The 21,335-nt window shown below is 32.4% G+C and overlaps 1 protein-coding gene across 12 annotated transcripts in view; it reads right to left on the reverse strand.

Moving 5' to 3' along the window:
• Positions 1-21,335, reverse strand: part of LOC114342691 (dedicator of cytokinesis protein 1) — a 165,231-nt gene that overhangs the window by 104,277 nt on the left and 39,619 nt on the right. For all 12 annotated transcript variants that reach the window (XR_007698096.1, XR_007698095.1, XM_050650545.1 and 9 more), the window contains exons 2-4: positions 16,860-17,128; positions 13,945-14,217; positions 934-1,164 (exon numbers count right to left, since the gene is read on the reverse strand). Coding sequence is in view for 10 of the 12 variants with exons in the window: in XM_050650545.1 (XP_050506502.1) it covers positions 934-1,164; positions 13,945-14,217; positions 16,860-17,128 (773 nt within the window). In the remaining 2 variants the exon portion in view is untranslated. The remainder of the gene's footprint in view (positions 1-933; positions 1,165-13,944; positions 14,218-16,859; positions 17,129-21,335) is intronic.

A 21,335-nucleotide genomic window follows, 5' to 3' on the forward strand; every position in this document is an offset into this window, starting at 1 on the left:
AGAAAATATCACTCCCATATTGTTTATTCAATGATAAAGAATATTAACGGTTTGTCCTCTTAGTTGGTGAAATTACAAGGAACTAGAAGAAGATGGATGAATGTATTAAAAGGATCTCCAAGTTATGCGTAAGAAGTTGACAGCTGATAGGTCCGATGATAGTCAGACTGACAGGTCAGTCAGCTGTCTCTCCTAGGCCGTAATGGTTGGGTGATACACCCACGCCATGAAAAAAGTTTTAATGTATTTGTAACGTTTGTGTCGTCGATTTATCTGTTTGGGGGTTGTACGGAGGACAAATATACTGCACAAGCATACACGATTATATTATATTGTAATGGAGCTAGATATTAAGATGCTCACACATATATTTTTCAGTAGTGGTGCTTTTTTCTATTGAACATTAGCTCCGATGATGACAACTTTGTCGAAAGCGCTTAGCTAAGGAAATAATCACAAATAATCTCATTTTGCCTTACCACAGAATATATAACCACACCGAAGCGAATCTGACTGTCGTTTCCATTGATTTTGTTGGGACCGAAAATTTTTGACCTTGTGCACCAGTTACAGAATAGAACTTGATGTTCTAAGGAATAGACCATTCCAAATTAGGTAATATTTTTTACAAGTTGTTATTAATTAAATATGAAATATAAAATTTCACTATAAACAACTGCCACGTCAGTCGCAAAAGTGAGGTTGCACCAGTTACGTTGACACATGAGCATGAAAATTATGTTACCGTTTTCGGCAGGAGTTTCGCTTCTGTATGGTTATTTATTCTGTGGCCTTACTATTTTTTCACTTACTTGATTCATTCAAGTGTATACAAATTTATCAGTCTTTCAACTAAATTATAAAAGCTCATGATCCAAATATTTTTAGACAACCATTTTTCAAGGCTGTAAAAAAGATAATCCTACATCTTACCGTAAACATAACCCTTAAATTATGCATTTGGTCCAAATCACTCATCAGCCCTTCCTTCGTCCATCGCACAACATAGTTCTCTGTAAAAGATTTAAACTCTTTTCCATCGTATAAAGTCATCAGTAACTCCGCATCTTCAGTCATTTTGAACGTAAAATTTCTTACAGCAACTAGAAATATATTCGAATATTGTTGGATTGCCGTTTTAGGCTGAACATCTTTAACCTCTTTCTAAAAAATGTAACAGAATAAACGATATATTTAAGGTATCTTTGATAGTTTAAGAATAAGTGATAAAATATATTACAAGTAATAGAAATACAGAATGTACTAAAAAATAACAATTTGCAGACTGTTATACTGATTACCAGAGACTGGAATATATGCAAAATGCATTTTTTGCATATCATTTGCATCTTCATATTTACAAACATATTGTAAATTTAACATTCCCGATCAAAGTACCCCAAGAAAAAAATATATCGAGATTTGCTACGATCAGACAATAAGAAAAATTCAAAAAATTCTTGCCGATAACTCGACCAATTTTATAATTGACGAAAGTAGGTACTGATTCACGGGGCGCTATATGGCGCATTTAATGATAGACGTTTTACACGAAGATGTAAAAAATAAATATTACCTTATTGCGTCAAAGCAATTGGAGAAAAACAATAATTTAATCATAACACGTTTTGTTCAATTATTATTATTTGAATTTGCATATACAGTAGACTCGCGAGTATCCAAGTCTAGGTTATCTGAGCCTCTGGATTAACCGAGGTAAAGTCGTAGCTGGTGAGCCGCAACTGTCTTGTTTTAAATTTATTTCGTCATAATGTTATCGAGTTTATTAGTTTCAGTTTCATAAATTCATTTTTTATAAGTTCATTTTTGCGAGTGTGAGAGAGCATCTTACTGTGCAATATGAGCGGAAATCGGAAGAGAGTACACAGTTGTATCTTTGGAAATAGAAGTGAATGCAATTAAACGGTTGAACAAGGGTGAATCAATAAAGAAGGTGGCTTCAGATTTAGGTGTTGGAGAAGCAACTGTTGGAGATTGGAAGCGTAAGTGGAATGTAATCGAACAGTGGGTCAACCGAAGTGTGGGTGGTAGGAGTGGATTGGCGCGGAAGACCATGAAGAAAGGAGACCATCAACAAACTTCTGAGGCATTGTTCTTGTGGTTTTGACAAATGAGAGGATTGAATTGCGATAAGTGGCCCAATACTCCAAGCAAAAGCTAATGAATTCCACAAGACGTTTATATATAGAGGAGAAAACTTTTGTGCTAGTGACGGATGGATTGACTCATGGAAGAAGAAACATGGCATCCGATAATTGCATATTTGCGGCGTCATCGGTTGGATGAATGAAGATTAAGAAATAAAACTGACATAACGCAATTGCTGATCTAGTTCTAAACATCAATCATGAAGAAGTTACAGGTGAGATACCTTAAAAGATTGCTCATTCCGATGTGTTGAATGCCCTTGAAGCAGCTCTCGCATATATCGAGCAGCAACAGGAATCGACGCCAGTAGACGTCCTTCATTTTCAACGTTGGAGCAACATCGCCGTCTCAAAAAGAGGAATGAAGCTTACGCAAAAATCAAGCAAGCCTTTTTGAACAATAATATTGATAAGATAAATGTTTTTATTATTCGTATACAGTACTATAGTTTTTATCAGTACAGCTAATATCGGTGTTAACTGAGTTTTGTTCGTATCTGAGGTAGTCACGGTCCCAATTACCTCGGATAATCGCGAGTCTACTGTATTGTATTACGCATATTTTTTAAACATGTTTACATATTTTCGCCAATTTTGTGCGAATATATAAGCATATTTGAGGAGCAGGCTTTCAATTCGCACTTTGTACATCTTTTCACATGACTTCGAGGTGGCGTTGGATTCGTCAAAACATCATTTCGCACCTCCACTCAAAGAGTGTCATAAGTCAAAAAAAGCAAAGTTTCGAGAAAACAAAGTTTAAAGTTTGTCCTACAACATTTTCGGGTTTAATTTAAAAACTATTAAAATTAGAATAAAACTATTTTAGTGAGTTACAATGGTTTTTGAAGCTCTATAAAATAGCGTATTAAATATATTAAAAGTATTAAAAACATTTTTTTGAGCTGTGACACTATACAGATAAAATAACGAAAAATTTACGAAATATTATTTATCAAAAGTGACACTTGCAGTACAGAATATAATATTATTATTATCTGGTTAACAGACTTCCTTATACTTTTTAATGATGTAACTTTAAATACAAGTAACAAGATTAAACACAAAATAATCCAAAAAGAAAGAAGTGATAAATGTGTCACTTTTCTTGAGCACATACACGCAGATTGTTTTGAATAAAGTAATCACATATATACTCTCTGGGCTCTGTATTAGGACCCCTGATTTTTTTGTTGTTTATTAACGATGCATCTAACCAGTTTGATGTTTTGGACCTGACGTTATTTGCAGATGATACTTCACTTGTGGTCTCAGCACAGACCTATGAGAAATTGGCATCTACTTGCAATAGTTTTTTAGCTCGATTTAATGACTGGTGTCGATCTAATAACCTAATTTTAAATGTACACAAAACAAAAGTAATATATTTTAATAACTTAAATTCTGTAAATCCTGTACTACACCTAAGTTTTAACAATGTACTACTGGATTCCTCAAATCATACAAAATTTTTAGGTATCAATCTCGACTCAAAATTAAAATGGTCAATTCACACAGACATGCTCAGTAAGTCCCTTAATAAGTCCGTACTATGCATTATCCCGTATTAAAAATATTATGCCCATCTCTGCGCTGTTAAATGTATACTATAGCCTTGTTTATAGTAGACTTTGTTACAACATAGTTTTATGGGGGAATGCAGTCAACAGTGACAGAATATTTATAACACAAAAACGTATAATACGAAAAATGTTTGGAATTAGATCTCTTGAGAGCTGTAAGCCCATATTTATTAAGAATAATATTTTAAGTTTTCCATGTAATTATATCTTCAGAATGTTACTACAGTGGAACCTCGATAAGTTGGCCCCCGATAACCCGGAAGTCCGGCTAACCCGGACCGATTTTCATCGGACAAACATATAGTCTTTTAAGTCCCTTTTACTTTTCAGTGTCGGGACAGGACAAACATTTCAACAATAAAAATGTATGTATTATGTTAAAACATTTTATCTGCAGCCGCTTCTGGAATGTCTTAAAAATATCGAATTTCATTGATAAAACTTCCCTTCAATCATAATATAATATTTGAGAGATAATGGGTATCTGTGTAATTTGAACTATGTATATGATAGTAAAAATGACTCATGTACACGGCGGCGGCAGAGCGACGTTCATTATCGCAAACAACAGGCACCTGTTATTCCTTTATTTATTTTCAACTGTCTTTTAAAAAATTGTTTTTTAAACAATGGTCTTTTAAACAATGAAAGAGTCACTGTTCTTAAATTACATAACGTCGTTCCGATGGCAGACCAGACGAAATTGACACAACCAAACTGACTGAGGTTTTTTACCTAGAAATTAATAATACTCTATATTGTCTATACTAAACTCTATACAACTATAGGTAACTGTGCATATATATTTCATATTATTTTGCTTATAAGGGACTTTATCTATAAGTATACCGTATTTTATTAATTTTTACCATGCTCTCCGGCTAACCCGGATTTTCGATAACCCGGATCGGCCGCGGTCCCGATTAATCCGAGTTATCGAGATTTCACTGTATATGCTGTTGATAATATTCATATGTATGACAGAAATTCTAGTTTCCACAATTATTCGACGCGAGGTGGCGACTTGCTGAGTGTACCTGGTCATAGATCGACTAAATTTGAAATGTCAGTAAAGTATATGAGCATTAGATTGTTTAACGTTTTACCAAAAAAATATAGAACAATGAATAAATATTTCTTTAAGAAATCCATTAAAAGCTTATTGCTTACCAAATGTTATTATACTGTGGAAGAGTTTGTTTCGGACAGAAATATTACCTAAATGTTTATAAAATTTATAAATGTATTAATTTTATTGTTTGTTTGTTTGTAAAACTAATGGCATGTCCTATACATTGTATGTCTTAAAGGATGAATAAATATTATTATATTATTATTATATACTGTCTTAACTCGACAAACGACGCTTTATACACATCTTAGATGGACAAATGCTTTGCACAATTCGATATGTGACACTGTGTGTTCGGTGCGTCGTTGATTTTGGATAATCGTATAATGATACTAGTGTCATCTAACGATAAATACTTGACCCATAGATGTGACACTTTGTGAGATAGTTTATAGTTTTATTAAACTGTTGGTGCAATAAAACCGATTTTAAAATTTTTTTAGTTATAACACTCTTTGAGCGGAAGTGCGATTTATTCTTACATACTCCTAGACATTTTAAGCGTAATATTTCACGTACAGTCAGAAAAATGAAAGAATACCCATAAACGATCATATTAAGCACATATTTTGGATTTGCTGCCTTTTTCTGTAAATAACAAACGAGAGAGATAGATTATTAAGTGTTTTCTACAAAGCAAAAACGTTATCCAAAACATACGCAGTTACATCTTTATAATTGACAGAGTGAGACGGCGATACAATTGTTCAACGTAGTTATATTAATTTAGTAGAAAATTTAAACTCACACTTGACTATTTCTGTACTTCTAATGTCATTCTTAGAAAAACATTCAACATCAGTAGAGATAATGATTGTATAAACTACTATTCGAGTAATCGTGCTGGTCAACTATAATCTGACAGATTCAATTTCTGTCACTTTGACAGTGAAACTGGGTTAGGTTCGGTAGAGTTTATAAATTTTAATAATCAGTCGTATCTACTTGAATAAACTCAGTTCTTTTAAAAGCTATTTTGATATTATATTGTATTTTTGGTTTGGTAAGTATTTATTTAATTAAAATAAGTCAATAAAATTTGTATGTAATCATCTGTCAATATGGTTAAGTTCTGTCTATGAGTTTGCCAAACGTGTACATATTACTCTGACTTTTCAATCATAGTGTATAAAATTACAGATTAGTATATTTTTACGAATGTACATTTACTTGCAGATAATGTCTGGAAAATGACCTGGATACCAAAATGATCTGAATTCATTAAGTTTACTTTAATTTTAATGCAGCTGACATAAACGACATTTTTTAAATTCCTGTTACTATTTACGTCTGGCAACTTTAACATGGAGGAATTCATAATGCTATATTTGCTTACTTAATATTTTTGTATTATTAATCTATATCAAATAATTAATTACGGTAGTAAAAGTACCATTTATTACCAATAAATATACAGGGTGAGGCAAATAAAGGGCCTATTAGAAATATCTCGAGAACTAAATGCAACAGAATCATGAAAATTGGAATAAAGGGGTTTTGAAGGATGATCTATTAAATGAAAATATTTTCATCTCTTTGCAACTTCCGGTTATACCGGAAGTTGCTTATAACTTAGATTTTTTAAATGGGACACTCCGTATATTTTCACATTTTTGGATTCTTTTCGATGTCTTCTTTCTTAAAATATGAGATTTTGTAATATTATACAGGGTATTTTAAAAGATAATTAAGTTTTCTTATTAATTTCGTAGCAAAATTAACACCCTGTAGAATTGTAGTAGTTTGACATCTAAAACTCTACTTACGTTCAAATAATTTTTAATATACTCTACTATTGTTAAGAATCATTAGTATAGCTAAATTTTTAATTTTAGTATACAGGGTTGGTCGAAACTCGGAATGAGTATTTTCTGAGTTTTCTTAAATCGAACACCCTGTATTTTAGTATTGTAATGAAATGATATTTTATGGTACTTTTTTATTTCTTAAGCATTCCCTATACCCAACTGCTTTAATTTGTGCTTAATTGTTAATCGCACCAACAATCCTAACTACGTAGGTATTTTGATAGCTAAATCATTATTGGTAATTTTCAGGACCAGTCTGGATTAATATGTATTTATTTCTGAAAAATTATTTGGGATTGAGTATTTTCACGGCCAACCTAATAAAATTTTACGTATTTTCTGTTGCAATTAATGTTTAGCTTGAATCACCAATAACTCACAAATTAAAGCAGTTAGGTATAGGGAATGCTTAAGAAATAAAAAAGTACCATAAAATATCAATTCAGTACAATACAAAAATACAGGGTGTTCCATTTAAGAAAACTCAGAAAATACTCATTCCGAGTTTCGACCAACCCTGTATACTAAAATTAAAAATTTAGCTATACTAATGATGCTTAACAATAGTAGAGTATATTAAAAATCATTTGAATGTAAGTAGAGTTTTAGATGTCAAACTACTACAATTCTACAGGGTGTGAATGTTGCTACGAAATTAATAAAAAAAAGTAATTATCTTTTAAAATACCCTGTATAATATTACAAAACCTCATATTTTAAGAAAGAAGACATCGAAGAGAATCCAAAAATGTAAAAATATACAGGGTGTCCCATTTAAAAAAACGAAGTTATAAGCAACTTCCGGTATAACCGGAAGTTGCAAAGAGATGAAAATATTTTCATTGAATAGATCATCCTTCAAAACCCCTTCATTCCAATTTTCATGATTCTGTTGCCTTTAGTTCTCGAGATATTTCTAATAGGCCAGTTATCTCTGCCTCACCCTATATACAGTCGGAAAAATGAAAGAATACCCATGAACGAACATATAAATCACGCTGTATTTTCCTGTAACCGTGTCACAAAGAAAATTGCCCAGTGCAAGTACATGTAATAATAATTATTACATGTACTTGCGCTGGCCAATTTTTTGTGTGACACGGTGACAGGAAAATGCAGCGTGATTTATATGTTCGTTCATGGGTATTCTTTCATTTTTCCTACTGTAGGTATTATCAGAAAAAGAATAACATCACAAAAAATTTTTGACACATTTACGTAGCGAAAAATCGTACGGTGGGGTAGTAGTCACGTCCGCTTTTTTACAGTATTAACTTAGTTTAGACGTTGTTTTGACTAGAAATTTTTGATTTGATTCGTATGCATATCATCGATGACGCATGGGTATTCTTTCATTTTTCCTACTTTATATTTTTTTGGCTTCAAAAATCACCTAGACAAACAAACGCATTTTGTCCATTAGCGAAAGACAAACAAATAACAGCGTTATTTTGGACAAAATGCGATTCGGCTGTCTTGCAATGTTTTTTACCATGTAACGACTTTATTTTGCATTTTGTGTGGCAGATATTTTAAGAAAATCTCCTGTTTTGTTTTACATGGCTTGAGCATGAAGCAGGAAGAGGTGTGGTAAAAATAAATTCCGCGTTGACTGACTTTCTAAAAAGACTGATTTTGACTCAGATATTAAACATTATTAAAGATTGTTTTCAGACGGATGTGGGGGTCAGAATAAAAATTCCCACATGGTACATGCACTCACCTTGTGGCTTTTGAATGATACCCCAAAAACTATTGAAACAATTACGATGACTTTTTCCGTTCGTGGTCATTCGTTTACACCAGCTGATCGAGTTTTTGGTCAAGTTGAGCTAGACTTACGTGTACTTTTACATATAAAAGTCACCACACAAATATTATTAAATATATTCTAAGAAAGGACAAGTCCACAAGCTGGGCTCTGATTAGACTTTTCATAACCCATAATCTTCATTTTCATAATAGTCTAAGATCCGAATATAGGTCGATCTTTACCCATCTGCTTGGCGAATGAAACATTTTTTTATGAAATTTCATACATAGACAAATATTTCTAGCATGGGTTGCCTATCAAAATCGTGTCATAGCTATCCTTAAGGGGGGGCGTAGGGGTTGAAATCAATATTTCAATCACATTGTTTTTTAAGTATGGTAGAATTATTTTATTTTTAAATTAAATAAGCAGTACAATTCATAGATTATTCAAGAACAAATTCAAGGAAAAGTATTGAAAAATAAGCCAACAACGGTGGCAAATTTTTAAAGACACCCCAAAAAACAATGGATTTGCGGTTGACTCATCAGACTAATCATTGGATCATGGTAAACAAAAAATTAAAAAATATTTTATTAGATTATGAGTTTCTCTAGGTTATGCTGTCGAGATTTTTAGTTTGATTGAATTTTTACTTTTTGATATAGCTCAGAAATCAAAACAACCAATTTTTTTTTGCAAAAAAGGGTGAAAATCAACATATTTATTATCGTTAAACAAAAAATATCTCGACAGCGTTACCTCAAGGAATGTCTAAAGAAAATATATACAAAATTCCAGGTGGGTCGGTCAAGTAGTTTTTGAGTTACTATGTCTACAGCCTTTGAAAAAAGCAGTTTTGAGGAAGAAGCGTTTAAAGTATTGTCAACTTTTATTTTCAATTTCTTTTTTGTCTGTCAAATCGTAAAATGATGCATACCGGAATATATTTTTGAATCGCGGAGTAATTTACTAAAGAAAATAAGAACAGCTGTTGACCGTTGTTCACTACGTTCAAGCGTGCTGGCGCGAACCTGCTGCAAAGCGAGTAGAAGGTAGGGATATTCAACACTATCTCCTTACCTTCCTACTTCGATTCGCTTCGAAAGGGTCAATAGCTGTTCTCATTTTCTTTTGTATTACTCCGCGATTCAAGAACATATTCCGGTGTGCATCACTTTACGATTTGACAGACAAAAAAGGTATTGAAAAAAACTGACAATACTTTCAACGCGTTTTTCTCAAAACTGCCTTTTCAAACGATGTAGACATTATAACTCAAAAACTATTTTACCAACCCACCTGGAATTTTGTATATATTTCCTTTAGACGCTCCTTGAGGTAACGCTGTCGAGATGTTTTTTGTTTTATGCTTTTTTTGTTGATTGATTGATAATAAATAGGTTGATTTTCACCCTTTTTTGCAAAACAAAATTCGTTGTTTTGATTTCTGAGTGATATCAAAAAGCCAAAATTCGATAAAACTAAAAAAGTTCGACAGCGTTGCCTAGAGAAACTCATAAGGATGGCTTAGTGTGAAAACCTCGTATCTCAATAAATTACAATTTTACTGCCGTGCTAAGCCCAAAGGCGGTAACTGATTTTTTATCGAAAATGAGATTGTTGTATTTCTACGTAGATTATAGGTATTTAGAATATTTTTACCAAGTCCTTAGAGTTGTATAACTATTATAATGGGTATCTAGAATATATTTACAAAGTCTTTGGAGTTGTAGAAGCATTATAATATAATGAAACCTACCTAGAAATACAAAAATGTTATTTTCGATAAAAAATCAGTTACCGCCTTTGGGCTTAGCACGGAAGTTTACAGGAGAGGCAAAAAAGTGTTTTTCTGCATAATATAACCTAAAGACAAAAATTACGTTACGTATTTTTAATTCGAGCACATTGAGACAAATATCTGATATTGGCCCAGAGCTAAAAGTGTTAAATATTGCTATTAAATTGGAAATACAAATATTAACTATGAAAAACACGTAAATATCCTTGCAGTATATAGAGCCTTTGCCCAAGTAACTATGATAACCTCGTATATCTTGATATACGTGTTTTTATCTCAAATGAGGTTGTGTTTATTATTATTTATGAGGTTTTCATTTTTCATAGCTTATTGCACACCTCCAAATACTAGGTCGATACAATACAAATCTTTTGATTTAAGGTTCATAAAATGTTTCTATATGCCGGACTACCTTTTGTTGTTCACAAAAAACATTTCTGCAAGTCGAATCTCTCAAACACACTAAATTAAGTACCAAATTCTTAGTTATAAATATATGTGGTATTCACACTAAATCAAGAGAGCAATTGATATACGTTGTTTCTTTTTTCGGCTGTAGAAAATAGTCTAGTGTATTTGGATTTTTTCTAACAGTTGTAAATCGTGAGATACAAGGTTTTCAAACTAAAACCACCAAAATGTCATTTTCGAAAAAAAAAATGAGATACGAGGTTTTCACACTAAGCCATCGATAAGCTAATAAAATCCTTTTGAATTTTTTGTTAACCATTATCCAATGATGAGTTCTCATGAGTCTACTGCAACATCCATTGTTTTTGAGGTGACTTTAAAAATTTGCCACCGTTGGCTTATTTTTCAATATTTTTCCTTGAATTTTTTCTTGAATAATCTATGAATTGTACTGAATATGCCTATTTAATTTAAAAATAAAATAATTCTACCATACTCTAAAAAAAATGTGATTGAAATATTGATTTCAACCCTTAACCCCTTAAGGATAGCTATGACACGATTTTGATAGGCAACCCATGCTAGAAATATTTGTCTATGTATGAAATTTCATAAAAAAAAATGTTTCATCCGGCAAGCAGATGGGTACAGATCGACCTATATTCGGATCTCGTACTATAATCATAACGCGAGGCAAAATAAAATCTTGTACAAAACAGGTTTTGTACAGAAATGATGACTCTTCTAAAAAATTTCAAGTTTACTTCAACCAAAGAAAAAACTAAGTAACAGCACTGCCGGAATTTCCAATGAAGCATGCTTTTAAGAAGAAAAAATCGGATAGCTTATCACAATTTTTAGTTAGTTTATCAGGCAAAGAATGGGTATTAGATCCAGAGTTAAATTGGTTAGATCCAATTTGAAAGATCAGTATTGTGAAAATATAATTGAAAAAGACCGGACCTGCGATCAATGTGAATATGGAGAAGAATGTTGAGCCTTTTGGAGGACAACATACATGTCATATGATTTAAATTTACTATATTGCTTTTCAAACACGCAGAAATGCATTTTCAGTTCTCAAAATTTTCATTTTGTCCTTTAAAGACAATCAAATAGCGTTTTGTCAACCAAAAAAAAATTTTGAAAAAACTAATAAACAAATTAATAATAAAGAAGTAGATTTTTTAAAACGTTCTTATATTATTGGCTTGGTCTAACTACATATGTCACTATGTCCGCAACTTTTGTAATCCATCTTAAAAATACTTCTAGGCTATCTAGGCAAGTGAAATTTTCAGAATAGCTCAGAACTAGCTAACAATGCAATATTTAACTGCTATTATATGGATAAATCGATTTTTTTTAATTTCAAACTATTTTAAAAATGTGACTGATGTGACTAATGCAATGACATTTAGATTCCATTTTAAAGTATGTCAACAAATCGATATCAACAAATTGATGGAGGCTCAGTGGTAGAGCATTAGACTGCAGATCGAGAGGTCCCGAGTTCGAACCCGGCTGTACGTATCTTTTTTTAATTTTTTTAATAAATAATTAAAAGTTAATATACTAAAAATTCATATTTTATGTTATATAAAGTTAATTATTATGTATGTATATATAAATATTATATCAAACAAATGAAATAAAGAATGTGGAAAAATCCCCTTACGAACAATTCACACATCCACCATTTCAGGATGGGAAAAATTTTTTGAAAAGAATCAAAGATCCGAACACCTGTTCTTAGAAATGTGTTTCGCCCTCTTCAACCTCTCTGGGCTCATCAGTAAAGATGAGAGGTTGAATATCTTCAGACACATTCCATCAAAAAACAACATTCGAGACCCAGACATAGCAGGAGCATATATCTACGCCGCATAATCTGACCATGACAGTCTCACGTTTTAATTCCCTAATTACTATAAGTAAAATATATGTTTGAAAAACAAAAAAAAAACAAAAGATGTAAATCTTTGAAACACACTCAGTGACCAAAAGATCTAAGTTATTGGTTTACTGACCAATTGTAACTAAATCAAACAAATGAAATAGAGAATGTGGAAAAATCCCCTTACGAACAATTCACACATCCACCATGGTAAACCAATAACTTAGATCTTTTGATCACTGAGTGTGTTTCAAAGATTTACATCTTTTGTTTTTTTTTTTGTTTTTCAAATATATATAAATATATATATATATATATATATATATATATATATATATATATATATATATATATACCATTTTAAATATTTTCTTTGATTTATATGAGTTTATAATTTTATATTGGGTCCTATAAATAATGAAAACGTTTTATTATAAAAAGTTCTTCAAACCCTTAAACAGATCTATCCTAAAGGTCCTATTGAGAAACACATTAAATTCGAACTCATGCAGGCTCAAGAAAACGCTAGACGAATCAGATTTATATGGATACCATCCCACATTGGCATTGCAGGCAACGAAAAAGCTGACCAGTGCGCGAGTGAAATTGCCGTATGTGCCGATATAGAAAAAGATGAGTGTCGAAATAACGCGAGTGATATAAAAGCTTACTTTAAGAATCGTGTTTTGTGCAAGTGGAAAAACGAATGGCAATCGTCTCAAACTTCACTGAGACTAATTAAAAATGACATTACAGCCTGGGAACCGTCAACTCGTAACAGAAGAGAACAGCTGGTGATAACTCGATTGAGAATTGGACACACGAGACTTACTCATTCATATTTACTGTCTAAAAGCGATCCACCTGTATGTGAAATATGTAATGTACAAATTACTGTTAATCACTTGTTAATTGTATGCCCCCGTTTTGCCAATTATCGCGCCATGTTTAACATACCTAACTGTATAAGTAATTTATTGGGCACTAATTGTTCAACGGACAATATTGCAAAATTTCTAAAATCCACAGGAATATTTTATAGAATTTAGCATTGTATTCTGTAGCCGCCGCTAATCACCATCAAGGTGGATGCGGCTGTACTTTCTAAATAAAAAAAAAGTTCTTTTTTATAAAAGTGTAATTATTCATATGTATTTTGTGTCTTTTAACTTATTAATAACGGAGTGGCAGTTTTTCTGATTTCCTGAAAAATGTAAAATATAAACAAAGTGTAATTTGAAAGTTTGCTCCTCGTTTGCAGTTTTTTGTTGCATACATATATTACGGGCAATAGTCATAGAGTATATAGGACAAAAACAATTTCAAAAATATAAACTTATTAGTGTTAACGGTTTACGTAAAAAATGATAAAATATATTAAAACATACCTTCGATCTATTATTCATTCTCTGTGTCGCACTTTTATGCAGGTAATACAGTTGAAGTGTACTAATTTCTTTAGGATTCATAAAATTGCCACATTTGTCTCTTACTAATAAATCTAAACCTAAAATTTTATTTCCTATGTCTATTTCTTCCACCGCTTGCTTTATCACCCTCTTTAATTCGTCCACGGGTAGTGTGCCGCTAATGATTTTACTTCGATGTGATAGCAGGTCATAGATTTGTGTTTTCATTTGTTCGAAATTTCTGTTGTGATTCTGAAAAAAAAAGGTCATTCTCATTAATTTAAAACTATAATGTAATACTTTTCCTAAACTAATAATACTTAATTTTTATAATAATTTAATTATTTTTTATTATAGTAACCAAAATTCCTACTTTTATTAATCTAACATACATGGTAAAGATATTTTAAGTGTACTACAGAAAACAATGTTAATTAAATTTGATAATATTACGCCCAATGCAGGATTCCGACGGGAAATGCGTCTTTATAAAATCGTCTTGTCTGGTTGACACTTTAATAATTTATTAGAGAAATTGCGACATACATGTAATATCAGTTTGTTGTTTGGGAATCTTCTTCTTCAAGTGCCATCTGCGCGAAGGAGGTCGGCAATCATAATAGCTCTCCGGACTTTGGAGACGGCTGCTCTGAAGAAAAGTTCGTTTGATGTACATCCGTACCATTTTCTCAGGTTGCGCAGCCACGATATTCTGCGTCTCCCTATGCTTCTTTTTCCTTGAATCTTTCCTTGTAATGTAATGTAAATTTATAGGTTTATATCGAGAATTTCCCACCTCCACTAGTTTCATCTCTTTTTATTTCAAAACTTATTATGTTTTCTATCTTTTGTGTTATTTTGCCAGTTCTTAGCGCATTCATCACTGCATACATACAATAGACCAGGGCGCATCTGTAAAAATATTAGTACATTTGGACGTTGAGAGGTGACTCAAATTTTTTTTGCAGAAATTGCTTGAAAATAACTCAAATAATAATATTTGAGTTATCCTCCCTCTCAAAAAGGTCCGGAACATTGTTTAAATAAACAAAATGTCAAAAAATGAAAGAAAAATTCCATTTTTTTCTTCGTTCTTTGATTATAACTTTAAAAGTATTCATTTCCGAGAAAAGTTGTACTGACATAAAAGTTGCGTAATTAAATTTACTACAATATAGAATTGGTTAAAAATTTAAAAAATAGTCACTCTTGTTGCAAAATAGCAATAATTGTGAAAAAACCATACAAAAACAAGTATTCGCATTTTACGTTTTTCAACCATTTATCCTATACTTAGTACCTTCATATTTCACCCAGAAAAACTCTATGATACAGTAAAACAATACTGTAAATTTCATTAAGATCGGTTCAATAGATTTTGCAAAATAAATTTTGCAATCCAGCTTTCGCAAAAAAAATTCATTTTTTCAAAATGTTACAGGACTGAAAATAAAGCAGATAGCAAGTTGAAATTTTTTTGCGTATAGAAATGTACTGTACCTTTCATTTGCAATTTGCAAAATTAAAATCGATTAACTACCACGGCGTCAGGAATTTTTTTAAATAAACATTAATTATTGGTACTACGCGCAGGACAGCGGATAGTTTGCTCTGATTGGGCATTCCAATGACCTTTGATAACGATTGATACATTTTAATTTTTATTACATTTCGATATAAATAAATAAATTTGTTTATTGCAAAATATAAACACATACTCTATCCTTTGAAATAACACTTTTTTTAGCAAAAACTTTCTTTGTTCATATATTTTAACTTAGAAAATAAAAGTTTATTATTTTTAAACATATGCAATTTTTTAAACAATATTTCACAAACAATAATAAAATTAGTTTGATTTTTGTGGAATTAAAATATTAAAATACAACAAAATATAGAGTGAGAAAATAATATATTAGATAAAGGTTGGAAGAAATTTTGGTGGAAATAAACTTGTGTGAATCGAGCACCGCTGTCCTGCACGTAGCACCAAAAATTAATGTTTATTTAAAAAATTTCCTGACGCCGTGGTAATTAATCGATTTTAATTTTGCAAATTGCAAATGAAAGGTAGAGTACACTTCTATAAGCAAAAAAAAATTCAACTTGCTATCTGCTTCATTTTCAGTTCAAAATGAATTTTTTTTGCGAAAGCTGGATTGCAAAATTTATTTTGCAAAATCTATTAGACCGATTTTAATGAAATTTACAGTGTTGTTTTAATATATCATAAAGTTTTTCTGGGTAAAATATGAAGGTCCTAAGTGTAGCATAAATGGTTGAAAAACGTAAAATGCGAATACTTGTTTTTGTACGCTTTTTTTAGCAATTATTGCTATTTTGCAGCAAGGGTGACTATTTTTTTTAAATTTTTTACCAATTCTATATTGTAGGAAATTTAATTACGCAACTTTTATGTCAGTATAACTTTTCTCAGAAATGAATAGTTTTAAAGTTATAATCAAAAAACCAATAAAAAAATCGAATTTTTTCTTCATATTTTGACATTTTGATTATTTAAACAATGTTCCGGACCATTCTGAGTGGGAGGATAACTCAAATATTGTTATTTAAGTTATTTTTAATCAATTTCTGCAAAAAAAATGAGTCACCTCTCAACGTCCATCTCAAAACAGATGCGCCCTGGACTACAAGTATGTATAGAAATATTTTATACTATAAATAATATGATTGATATATAAATAAAAATATTGTGCTGAAAATCTCAAAATTATTTTTAATTTCAGACGATATCATCTGACAAGAAGGTACGCTTATGTTTGAAAATAAGAATAAATGTAGAACTAAACCAAAAAACAACCAGACTAAAAATCTGAAAGGACCAATGGTTTGAATTATTATTTTAAAGAACTAATTTTATTTGTAAATATTACCACATAGAGATTTTTCCAGTGAATCCCCCATTCTCGGAGTACCAGAGTTATTTCTCTCGTAATGGACGGCTCTTTTAAGACTGGACCAAAGGCATCAACCTTTTCGCAAGGTCTCATGTGTACGTAGCTTTTGGGAAATATACCCTTAACATCTCTGTTACTGACAACATATCCGTAGTACCAGCTGGCTTCTTCCTCCAACACATGGATGGCATCTCCTACTGTTAAATTTAGCTTATAATCTTCTGGACAGATGAAATTGTAAATGACTGAAAACAAAAAAAATGTTACATACGATTCTGAACATATTTCTTTGTGGTTTTTTACTTATAATTAACACATTTTTTCGATGTTACAAAAATATATTAACCAAAAAGAAATTAGCGGAATAATGTTTCTTTCTAATAAAATGTTTTTTAAATAACATAGTCGAGGAAATGAAGCTGAAAAAATGGCAAAACCTCGCAATTTTTTCGTCCAGCATCGATTTATACAAAAACTTGGGATTAGGCTCATTACATCCTCTAGTTCATTTTCTATATTGAGCCGTTGTACGCTTTTGGCTTTTTAAGGGTGAAAACTACCCCTAATTGTAGAAAATTATAAAATAATATTTTAAACTTTAATATTGTCAAAATTTGTTTCTAATTAGTTACATAATGAGTGTTTTATGCTTTAAGATATACTATCATAATATTTCAACCCTTAAAACCACCCTTCTTGGAGCTATATATAAAAAAATCACTTATCCTAAAAGAATAATTTCGGCTTGCATCGATTTACATAAAAAATTGTGATTAGGATCATCTCACCATGTACTTCATATTCTATAACATGCTCAAGGGTGTCGATTATTTTTAGGGGTGTAAACTACCCCTTATTGTCAAAAATTATATAAAAACGTAAACTGTAATATGTATGGGTAAAATTTGGTTTTGATTGGCTAAAAATAATGATTGTTTTATGCTTTAGGATGTAATATCATAATATTTCAACCCTTAAAAACCACCCTTAAGAACATTACAATTTTTAAAAGTAGATAATTTAATAGATCTATACAGAAAAAAAGTAGAGTTAATGAATTACAAAAACATTTATTTACACAAAAATACGAATTTACAAATATGTAGAAGTACAGATACAAATAGTTTTTAAGTCATCTTCCAGTATACGAACCAGTTATGTGGTATTATACATGCATTGAAAATGTTCCATAAGCGGACTATTCGAATATTTCGAAAAAAAAAAATTCGTTTTTTATTCATAACTCCTTCATTTTTGGCGATAAAAAGTTTCTTGGAAAACGATTTTGTAGTATTTTTGTAGAACTATAAGACTGTGTAAATTAAATTCCGTTAGATCCCTTACTTTTTAATTGGGGTGGGTTTAAAGGGTTCGAATAAGAGGGTGTTTGCTCGTAAATAGAGGTAAATAGAGATAACATTAACAAACCCAAGTCAATGAAATTGCCCAATGGGAAGTATACGGACACAGAGAAGGAGGCTGTAGAGCATCTTTTAAGTGTTCACTTTCCAGGGTCGACGCAATTGACTGCTAATAACAATCATCAAGCAAACAATAGCCCAACCAAAAGGGACTGGCTGACCTCTGACGAGATCTTTGGTTCTCACAAGGTCAGATGGGCTATTGAAACTTTTGAACCTTATAAAACTGCGGGACCGGATGGTATATTTCCTAAGCTTCTCCAGGAGGGTCTGGAAATAATCATGGGTCCCCTGATCACAATATTTAGAGCTAGCCATGCTCTGGGATACATTCCCAAAGCTTGGAGAAGGGCAAGGGTGGCGTTTATTCCCAAACCAGGAAAAACAGATTACACCTTAGCAAAATCCTACAGGCCTACAAGTCTGACCTCATTCATGTTAAAAACCATGGAAAAAATCTTGAACGAACACATCAAGAAAAACAATTTAAATGAAAATCCACTGCACCAACGGCAATGGGCGTATCAGGCAGGGAAATCAGGTGAAGCCGCCCTGCACAATCTAGTGTCGGAACTCGAAAGGAGTCTGCATCAGAAAGAAGTCGCCCTTGCTGCATTTTTAGATATAGAAGGTGCATTTGATAATACCTCAATCGAGTCTATACAAAGCGCACTGGTGAGGAAGAAAATCAACAACACAACATGCAAGTGGATTATTCAGATGCTTCAGAGCAGAATAATATCCACAGATACGCATGAAGATACCATAAATCTGAGGGCAACTAAGGGATGCCCTCAAGGCGGTGTATTGTCACCGTCATTATGGAACATAGTTGTCGATGATCTGATTCATGGGCTAAGCGCCCAAGGAAACTGGGTCCAGGTTTTCGCAGATGATATCGTGATAGTAACTAGGGGAAAGTTTCCCAGCACTGTTGCGTATCAGATGCGATATGCCCTTCACTACATAGAGAACTGGTGTCTGAAAGAGAACCTCTCCGTGAACCCTTCTAAAACTAAACTGGTAGCCTTTACAAATAAGAGGAAGCTTACTGGACTGAGTGAGCTGAAATTATTTGGAGATGTACTGGAAAGAACCAATGAGGTTAAGTATCTAGGGGTAACCCTGGATTCGAAACTCAATTGGAATACTCATATTACCAATATAACCAATAGGGCTAAGCGACTCTTCTGGAACTGCAGACGAGTTGTAGGTAAAACCTGGGGATTGAAACCAAAGGTGATATGTTGGTTGTACACATCAGTGATACGACCGACAGTTACTTATGGGTCAGTACTCTGGTGGAGAAAGACGGCTTTGCAATCTTGTGTGACCACTCTCACCACCCTACAAAGACAAGCGCTTCTAAATATAACAGGAGCCTTGAATAGTACAGGAACGGCTTCATTAGAGGCTATCACAGGTCTCCCTCCGCTGGAATTGTATATTTCGGCGGTAGCCTTTATGACCATCCTGAGGCTCAAAGCAAACAATACTTGGAGGCCAAATTATGTATTGAATAGCCACACAAACATTACTGGGACTATACTTGAGGAATACATCTTTATGATCAACTTAGATATGATGACACCAGAACTAATCTTCACTGAGAAGATTAACACAATTATACCATCTAGAGAACAAAAAGTCCCAAACATTAATGGAGACTTAATATGGTTCACTGATGGATCTAAAACTGCCCATGGTACTGGATCAGGAGTCTTTGGGCAAACATGTAACTATAATAAATCTTACAGCCTAGGTCAACATACAACGGTGTTCCAGGCTGAAGTTTTTGCTTTGGTGGCCTGCATTGATGAAATAATTGATGAGGACCCTAAAGCTAAGAGAATCAACATTTACACAGATAGCCAATCGGCTATTCTGGCTGTAAAGAACCCTCTCACCAAATCAAAACTGGTGAGAAACTGCAAAGATCTCCTCAATAACCTGGCAAAAGACAACAAAGTGTCTTTAATATGGGTGCCGGGTCATGAAGGGGTGCATGGGAACGAACGAGCAGATATGTTAGCGAAACAAGGCTCGAGAAAAACTTTTGAAGGCCCAGAACCTTTCTGTGGCATCACTAAAGATGCTATGAAAAACGAGATTCAGAAATGGCTGATAAAGAATCATCAAAATAAATGGAGAACCACTCAAGGGCAAATCCAGACTAAAAAAATAATCAAGAATATTGATAAAAAATTCTCGAACAGTTTGATGAACCTCAATAAACGAGAGATCAAAACGGTCACTGAAATGGTGACTGGACATTGTCATTTAAGAAATCACCTATACAAACTAGGTAAGGTGAATGAACCATGGTGCAGAAAGTGCGAAATGGAAGAAGAAACTGCCATACACATACTATGCTATTGCAGTGTGCTAGGTGATGTAAGGCAGAACTTCACTGGTCAAATGAGGTTTGAACCAGAAGAGATCTTAAAACTACCAATAAGAAAACTGTTGGCCTTCGTTGAGGCCACAGGACTTATTAAAGTTTAAGGAGAAGAACAGGGTTTGGTACAAAGGTCTTATGACCAAGTGCCAGAGACTAACGAGTCTCGCCTGAGTTAAGAAGAAGAAGAAGAAGAGGTTTTAAACAGCTATATCTCGCTAAGTATTCCCTGTGATGAAAATCTATGGACAATATAATTTTAGTTATTAAAAAATCTACAATTTAGTATTCTATCGTTTTTTTCGTATCTCCAGTATTTTCGGAGATAGTTTGAAGTAAAAGGTGAAAAATACGAAATTGCAAAAAATCAATTTTTATTTAAACTCCAATTTTTCTAAAATTAGGCCTTTTAAATAGGTCAAACTTCTTGGGTGTATTGACAATACAAATATACAAGAAATTACAGAACGGTGAAGACCAGTTTTTAATTAGGAGGGTAGTTAGGGGGTTATTTTCATTGATTTTTTCGTAGAGAAAAGCAGGTACCGACCTTCTTTTGATCATAAGTCGCTCTATTTTCATGCTAGAAATTTTGTATTATTATTTTTTAAAATTTTTAGTTGTATACTTGAA

This window comes from Diabrotica virgifera, chromosome 5, assembly GCF_917563875.1.
Source record: "Diabrotica virgifera virgifera chromosome 5, PGI_DIABVI_V3a".
NCBI lineage: Eukaryota > Metazoa > Arthropoda > Insecta > Coleoptera > Chrysomelidae > Diabrotica > Diabrotica virgifera.